This window comes from Belonocnema kinseyi, chromosome 7, assembly GCF_010883055.1.
Source record: "Belonocnema kinseyi isolate 2016_QV_RU_SX_M_011 chromosome 7, B_treatae_v1, whole genome shotgun sequence".
In the NCBI taxonomy this organism is placed as follows: domain Eukaryota; kingdom Metazoa; phylum Arthropoda; class Insecta; order Hymenoptera; family Cynipidae; genus Belonocnema; species Belonocnema kinseyi.
The window spans coordinates 8,424,638-8,433,674 of NC_046663.1; the positions used below are offsets into that span (position 1 = coordinate 8,424,638).

Genomic DNA, 9,037 nt, shown 5'->3' on the forward strand with positions numbered 1-9,037 from the left:
TTTGGGCATTGTTACACAATCTGAGAGAAATTTGACATGACTTGAATTAAGAGTGACGTTAATTATATGTGGGAAAAAAGCCCGCAAGCGGGAAAAAACCACGAGATCTGATAATTTATTTTATGAGAGAAAAGGAAAGAAGAAGAGTGGGAAGAGGTAGAGGGATCGAAAAATGAAATTCGTTGTTAGACTCATTTCATGAGGAAGTCTTTTGGCATCGCGTGCTTGCGAAGCGGATCAAAATCATATCTCCCGAGAGAGGAGATATGTTTAAAAGGTGATAGTGATGCTGATTCATAGAATTTAGTGGCGGTTTCTTTGATATACTCTGAAATATAAGGTAATTGAAATTCTCTGTGAAGGACAGAGTTTTTCGTATATCTGGGCTAATTCTCCGTTTCAAGTTGAAGCATTCTTATATCCCTGGCGATTAATCTCAGTTGCGAGAAAGAGTAGCACTAGCGATGCATACCGACCAAATGCGGAACTACTACTCGCAATTGGCCAGCGCACCTGAAGTGCATTAGTAGCGGGAAATTTAAATTAGTATCCAACGCAATATACAGTTGATTTCATTTGCAGCTTTAAAATCTAATTTAAGCTGAAAAGTTCAAAATTATCTGCATATACCTTTGTAAGATATACAGCAATGGTAAATTAAAGTAAAAAGAAGATAATGCAATGACTGTATTAATTCAATTGCATCTAAGCAGGCAAAATATATTAGGTTTATAATTTAATTTCTATCTTGTGCATTTTTTTAACTTTTAATTTGTAAACTAATGACTTCAATCGAAAAAAGTTGGCGATACGTATTTTTCGGTTTTGCTAAAAAATTTCTTAGAAGTTCTGTGTATTTAAATGTTGTACTTTGTTTTCCAAAAATTCCGATTTTTTTTTCTTTGAACCTATACAATTTAAAAAAATTTAAGTTTTTTTTTTCTTGATTCTAAAAGGATTTATCTTCTTCTTTCGTAGTCAGCCTGAAAATTAAAAGAAAAAGAGGTTTAAAATTAACGGAATAGCCGCGGTTTCTCTGAAAAAATTCAAAGTAGATTTTTTCAAAAAAATGTTGACACATAAGTTGGCTGGCCTAAAAAAGTAGGATGAAAAATGTTTGAAAAAAAATTCTCCTGGCATCAAAAATAGTTTAGCCAGCTTGAATCTGATAAAATTCCTTTCTTTTAATAGCAAAACTTGTAACAATATATGCGAAAAAATAAAAAGAATGGGGGTTTCCAGAAAAACCTTATTATTTTTTTCTTCGAATTTTGGAAACATGAAAAAAATATTTTTTGTAAAATCCTATCTTTTTTATTCTTTCAAATATTTTTGAAAAGTTTCTGCTGGTAGAACAAAGGTATTTTATCAGCATCCTGCTAGCTATACTATTTTGGAGGCCAGGGCAATTCTTTTCATTAAAAATGTAATTTCAAGATTTCCCTCATAAACAATTAAAAAAAATGCAAAAAAAAAGAAACTTTTTGTCTCAGAATATTGTAAGAAAACAAGTTCTCCTGACATCAAAAATTATTTAGCCAGCATCAAACTTAGAAGATATCTTCCTCGTCAAAGTAAAAATTAAAAATTGTTGGCAACAATTTTAAACGTTATTTTTTTAAAGAACATTGAATTTTAGTTTTTTTTTAGAAAAGCTGCCATTATTTTATTAATTTTGAATCTTTTTTCTAATTTACTCTAAAAACAACATATTTCGTCCCCGAAATATCCTGAGATTTCAAGTGTGGAACCATGTCTGATTTGCAATGGTTTTAACAATCACATTCTCATTATGTACGAGAATTATTTTTCACGATTGAAGCCCAAACTACACATCCTTCAAAAGAATGCATAATAACAAATTTGTAGAACTTTTTTGGGCAAATAAATTTTGTCACTTGTTTTTCATATGCTGGGACGTTTTTCCAAAACTTTAATTTTTCATTTTTAATGTTATTTTTTACGATTAAGAGACTAAATTAGCATCTTATCATAAAATGATTTATTCAAAACTTTAGCTCTTTTTTGAGTCTTATGTCGTTTTCCAAAACTTACATTTTTAAATTTCTTATGTTAACATTTACGTATAAAAAAAAATACGCATCGCATCAAAAATTGATTTGTAAATAATTTATAGATCTGTTTTTAGGGTATAATTTTCATGAATTGGTCCTCTTTCGTATCATGCATAGTTTGACAAAAAAATGTGATTTATTATTTTTCATTACCTGTTTTATGGCCTAAATATGAACGTTTGTCAAAAAATGCTTGTTAGCGAACTTGATTTTTGTTTTTTACCCTTTAAACTATGCGTAAAATTGCAACCTAATCTGATTAGTCTTCAAAACTTATCCGGGGACTAGTTTAAATTTCCCGCTACTAATGCACTTTAGTCACGCCGGCTCATTGCGAGTGTTAGTGTCGCAGTTGGTCGGTGTGCAGCGCTAGTGCTACCATTTTTTTCAACTGAGATTAATCGGCAAAAATATAAGAATGCTTCAAGGTTCAATGGGTGAACCATGGCTCAACAATAGCATAAGCGTGGGGCAGGCCTACGGGTACGGCACTCAGGTAAATGACGGGGGTAACTCAGACTCTGATAAGCACGCCCTCGTGGATCTTCTCTTAACTAAAAGTTGAATGAAAATGATGAACCTACCGACTCCTGCTACGAAAAGTTTCATAAGCCTGAGCGTATTTAAAAAATACTTTATTTGTTAAAAAGTTAATTATTAACTGTTAAAGAAATGGTATGAAATGATAAATACATAATCGTGCAAAGTTTAAATAAGGAAAACTTGCTATTCGTTTTTTTTCACATTAACCTCGTTATTCGTTGCTGAAGTGGCAAAGAAAGGCAACTGTTGCACATGCGTAGTGATTCACTCGTCTCTCGCGCGCCTCTCTCGGATCTTCTATGAAGCTTTACCGCTCCGTCCCGCATTCCCCTATAAGTTTCTCAAAAATATGCTTGAGTGCCGTACCCATGGGGCAGGCCCTCTCATTTCTAATGGGGGAATATTCGGAACTATAATTATTATTGCAGATATAGTACAAGTTACGGCCAACTGTTGTCGCTGCGTGTCGGCACACATGATTGAATCTGAAGGTTTGAAAATTGAAAGTGTTAAACGGTGCCAAAGTATATATTTTATTTCAAAAATGAATCCGATGACTATAAAGTTAAACAAACGAAGGTGTGTCGTTCCCGGGTGTCAATCGTCGCATCACGTGAAGCATCATCAATTTCCGAAGGACGAAAAGCAGGGTTTGTTGTGTGTAGAAGCGGTGTCAAACCCTCTCTTGCCGAAAACAAGTTACAAAGAGATCCTTAATAGCGGTTACCGAGTATGCTTTCTGCGTTTTCGGGCGGAGGATTATTTACGCAGTCCGCGAAATTTGTTCAAAACAAAAATAGTGCCTTCGGTGTTGTTGCCTGAAAAAGAGGTGAATGATCTTTCTGCAGATGCTCCGGCTGTGATAGCCGATGATGTTCACGCTATGTTGGATACATTAAATACGTCACATATCGATACTTTTAGTTGAAGTTTCAGCCTACTGTTGGCGCTGTGCTTCTTCATATTTGCACCATTGAATTAATAGGGCCTGGCGTGGGGTGAGCATGAGTTAATCATGGGGTTAGCGTAAAGTAAGCGTGGGGTAAGCGTGGGGTAAGCGTGGGGTAAGCGTGGGGTAAGCGTGGCTCAAGGTTGGGTCAATGTTCACCTACGGTCGTCCTACGGTCGCCTAATGGTTGTGAACAATGGGTCAAGCATGGGTAATGACCCTTTGCCATGCTTCGCCCACGGTCGAACTTGATTCGCTTGAAATGAAACTTTGTCCAAATTTTCGAAGATTCACAAAATCTACTAAAATTTCCTCACGTAATATTTTTAGGAACCCACGTGAAAGAAGATTGCATGGCTCAAACATAGCAAGACCCTAGGAAATGTCTGGCTAAAACATGGATCACGGCTGAATATAGAACAGTCTAAATGGTAAGTTTACTATCAGGGTGTACCGGGTCGCGCACCAGGTAGCTTAGCGCGTATTTTACCAGAACTTATTCAAAATTTAAATTGCTCCAACAGCCAAAATAACTAAAAATTGTAAGTCGACGATCCAAGTGCACCGGATCAAGCATCAGGTCGTTTAATACGTATTCTATGAAAAATTAAAAAAAATTTAAATTTTGTGAAGAACGAAAAAAATTTCAAATGGTGTTTCGACGACCCTGGTGCACCAGGTGGCGCCCCAAGTAGTTTAGCACGTATTCTTCAAGAACTTTTTTTAAAATTTGAAATGTGCCAACTGCTAAAATAACTACCAATGATGAGTCGACAATCCGGGAGAACCGAGTCGCGCACCATATCGGTTAGCACGTATTATACAAGAACTTAAAAAAAATTTAAATTGTGTCAACTGCCAGAATAACTACTAATGATGAGTCATAGATTCGGTTGCACTGGATCGAGATAGTGAGAAGACGACCCGGGTGCACAGGATCGCGCATTAGGTAGTTTAGCGCGTATTATACGAGAACTTTTAAAGAATTTAAATTGTGTTATCTCTTAAAATGAATACCAATCGTGAGTCGACGACCCGGTGCGCCGGATTGGGCACAAGGTTATTGAAAGCGTCATTTACGAGACTTTTTTTAAATGTTAAGTTTTGTCAATTACCAAAACATTTTCAAGTAGTAAGTTGATGATTGGTGTTTACCGGATAGCGCATTAGTTACTTTAGCACGTTTTTTACGAGAACTGAAAATAAAATCGGTGCACGAGATCATTCAAAATGTCATTCACGTAGTTATATTTGGTGTTTATTTCTGGTATTTACACCATCTGGTAGTTATTTTGGCTGCTGCAATAATTAAAATTTTGAAAATATGCTTGTAGAATACGTGCTAAGCTACCTGTTGCGCGATCCGGTCCACAAAGATCGTCGGCTTACTATTGGAAGTTATTTTGGTTGTTGCAATACATTAAATTTTGAAAAACTTCTCGTAGGATACGTGCTAAACTACATGGTTGCGTAACTCGGCGCACTTGGTTCGTCGACTCATCATTTGGAATTATTTTCGTTATTGACCAAATTTAAATTTGTTAAATTTCTTGTAGAATACGTATTAAACGGTATGGTGCTTGATCCGGTGCACTTGGGTCGTCGACTCACAATTTTTATTTATTTCGGCTGTTCGAACAATTTAAATTTTGAATAAATTCTTGTAGAATACGTGCTAAGCTACCTGGTGCGCGACCCGGTGCACCCGGGTAGTAAACTTACCATTTAGTGACGTGTCGACTATCGGCAAACCTAAGATTTCCATTTTTAACGCAGGATAATGTTCTCTGACACGTAAATGTTCTTAAGAATATTCATTTGTGTTTAGCGTGTACTAAGCATGGGATACGGACAGGAGCAAGGCTTGCGCCATGCTACTATTCAGCCGTGATTAATGTTTTAGCCAGATATTTCCAAGCGTCTTGCCATGCCTGAGCCATGCAAACTTCTTTCAGGCGGGTTCTTGAAAAAATTGCGCAAAATTCAATGAAAGATAATATTTATTCACCAATCATTTCTAAAAAGTGAGGAAAGTTTAGTAGATTGTGTTTATCTTCGAAAATTTTAACAAAGTTCAATTTCAACCGAATCACGTTCGAACGTGGGCGAAGCATGTCAGAGGGTCAGAGGCTTGACCTATTTTTAATAATCATGGGACGACCATGGGCCGACCGTGGGTGAACATTGACCCAATATTGAGCCACGCTTACCCCATGCTTATGCCATTTTTGAGCCATGGTTCACCCATTGAATCTTTTCTACGCAGGTGAATAAATGTTTTCTCTCTAGGAATTATCCAGCAAATCTAAATATTCTTTATTATTCTCATTTCTGGCTTGAATATGTTAATGAGAGCTATTTTTGATAAAAATATTAAATTTTCTCTCAAAAACTGATGCCACTAATTTACTTTTTTTTCAAAAGTAAACAAAACTGCGGCGTAGATTAACCTACGTTTCAACATAAGTTTAAGCAGATGTCTAAACCTAGGGCAGACCTGGTTTTTACCCCGGCCACTTATACCACATCCTAAGAGAAAACCAGGTTCTTATGGTTTTTTCGATGTGGGATAGATATCTTAAATTGCATGACTGATATTACAGAAAATCTTGTTTTTTCGAATGTTTGTGAAAAAGGATTCTTCTTTCGATTTCTCCAGTAGCTTAGAGGTAAGATCACGCGACTGTCAATCGGTAGATCTGATTGGTCATTACCATTGCCTATAATAAACAGATCTCTTATATAAAATTAATATTAATACTCAATTATTGTATATAGTATCTATTATTTAAAATTATAGGAAAGAAAATGTAGCTTTTTGTCCTTAACGGAATTCTGTAATTATAAAAAAATATTAATGGTGGCCAATTAGTTTAAAAACTGGTTAAATTGTATGATGGTTATTGAATAGGGTTCTAAATCCCAAAAAACAATAGTTTCAAGATACTAATAAAAACGGCGCTATGGCATTTTAAATAATTCAATAATGATAATTTTATTCCAGGTTCGAAGTACCGCCACTGGCATCGCCGGATCGTTGCACTACGTCTTCTGCTTCATCGCAAACAAAACTTTCATTTACATGATGGAAGAAATGAGGCTTCCTGGCACATTTATATTTTACGCATCTATCAATTTAGCTGGTCTTATTATTTTGTACTTCATTTTGCCTGAAACGGAAGGAAGAACTCTGCTTGAGATAGAAGAACACTTTTCTGGAATTCAAAACTTGAAGCACAGACCTAGAAAGGAAAAATTACCATCTAAAGAAAAATGGGCTGTTGCGAATCCCGCACCTATAAATGACGATATAGAAAGTAAATTTTAACGAAATCTGAATCAGATTACCTCATATATGAAAAAACCGATACTGCGCTCTAATTTTTCAGCTATACTCTATTCCCCGAGAGAATCACTTACAGGCGTATAAACATACGTCTTGTAGGTGCAGCTATGAAAGCCTTTCTTAAAGAAACGTCACCTGTATGCTGCCTAACGTCATGAAAAATTAAGTGCCTGCTTCAATGTTGGAATTTTTTTGTCCTGGCAACACTTTCGTTGACAGTATCTTAGCCCAAATATGTAAAGATGCGTGTCTGCAAATTGTTATCTCGAGGAATCGATTTTATACTCTATTCCCCTCAAAAACTTTATTCTTTTAGGGAATAGAGTATATACTTTATTCCCAGAGAGTATAAATTAGAGAAGGATCAACTTAAATTTACTTTGCGCGGCTGTGGAACCCAGTGGGTACAAAGTTTGTCGACGTCTTTACGACATTGTTACGACATCCTTACGACAACTTTATGACATCCTATGTTCAGGTCGTTAAGGTGTCTTTACGATATCGTAAATAAGTCGTATGATCTGACGATGTCTTTACAATATTGCAAAGACACCAAAACGACATGGACATAGGATGTCGTAAGGATGTCTTGAAGATGTCGTAACGATGTCGTAAAGACGTCACCAAATTTTGTGCCCACTGGGAAGCCTTTCCTAAAGAAACAAAACTTTAATTTGATGCTTTGAATTTCTCGAAAATAAACTATTTATGATAATAAGACCACGACTCATAAGATTATCGACTGAAAATATTAGTTCATTTTCACATCTGTTTTCTGTGCTGTATAAAGGATTTCATGATGCTGATGAATTGCCCATGTACCATATTTTATATTTATGAATCTCTTCATGAGTTATGAGATTCTTTAGGATTTTAAAATGATCTTTACGATAGTTTTCTGTACATATGTGTGATTTATGTAATGTGTGTAATTTTTGTATTGAATGTACTGTAAGTGTAGTAATTATTCATTACTCCTATCATCGCTAATAAGATGGAAATTTATATCAGAAATTTTTAAGGAAAAGATTTAAAAAATCCATTCTGATAATCATTTATTTGGTCAGAAATGATAATCAAGATTGAGGTGTCGTTATCATAATCTAATTATACTTGGGTGATCTATAAATAATGGAAGACGCATACAATTATCAGATCAAAGCAATTGTAAATATCTCATCATAAATTCATGTAGATAATATTTCATTAAACGATTGCATTTATTGTTATATTGTGTCTTACATTGTCATGACTTTTATTTGTTTTTAAGTAAATTTAAATAAATTTACTACTAGTAAAAAACCATGTTTTACAATCTGCAGTATTACAAGTGTAAAGCCTTGAAGGGCACCTGGTGACAATTTATTTTTACACAAAAATACAATAAAGCTCGACAATACTACTTTTTTACAACAAATTATATAATCCTGAAAAATTGTTTTATTTCCCAGTGGGCACAAAATTTGGCGACGTCTTTACGACATCGTTATGACATCTTTACGACAACTTTACGACATCCTATGTACATGTGGTTTCGGTGTCTTTCCTACTGGGCACAAAGTCAGGCGACGTCTTTACGACATCGTTACGACATATTTGCGACAACTTTACGACATACGACATATATCGTAAAGACACCGAATCGACATGGACATAGGATGTCGTAAAGTTGTCGTAACGATGTCGTAAAGACGTTACCAAATTTTGTGCACATTGGGTTGCGATATCGTAAATACATCGTCAGATCATACGACTCATTTACGATGTCGCAAAGGCACCTTAACGACATGGACATAGGCTGTCGTAAAGTTGTCGTAAAGATGTCGTAAAGATGTCGTAACGATGTCGTAAAGACGTCGCCAAATTTTGTGCCCAATGGGTTTCTTGTTTATTGTATGAAAAAATACACTTCGACATGAGAAACCGTTGACTTTAAAATATACAAAGATAAATTTCAAACAGCAAAGTTGATTTTCAATCAAATAGTTAAATTTCGAACAAAAAATTTTTTTAACAAAGCAGTTGAATTTATAACCTACTGCCGAAACTTTAAAACAAGAAGAAAATTTCTACAAAAAAGTTTGATTTTCAACCTGAAAATATTAATTAGAAACAAAAAAGGTT

General features: G+C 35.1%; 1 protein-coding gene across 1 annotated transcript in view; it reads left to right on the plus strand.

Moving 5' to 3' along the window:
• Positions 1-7,393, plus strand: part of LOC117176305 (facilitated trehalose transporter Tret1) — a 68,430-nt gene extending 61,037 nt beyond the window's left edge. The window contains exon 5 of the mRNA XM_033366507.1: positions 6,572-7,393. Coding sequence (XP_033222398.1) covers positions 6,572-6,895 — 324 coding nt within the window. The 3' untranslated portion in view covers positions 6,896-7,393. The remainder of the gene's footprint in view (positions 1-6,571) is intronic.
• Positions 7,394-9,037: the final 1,644 nt, after the last annotated feature.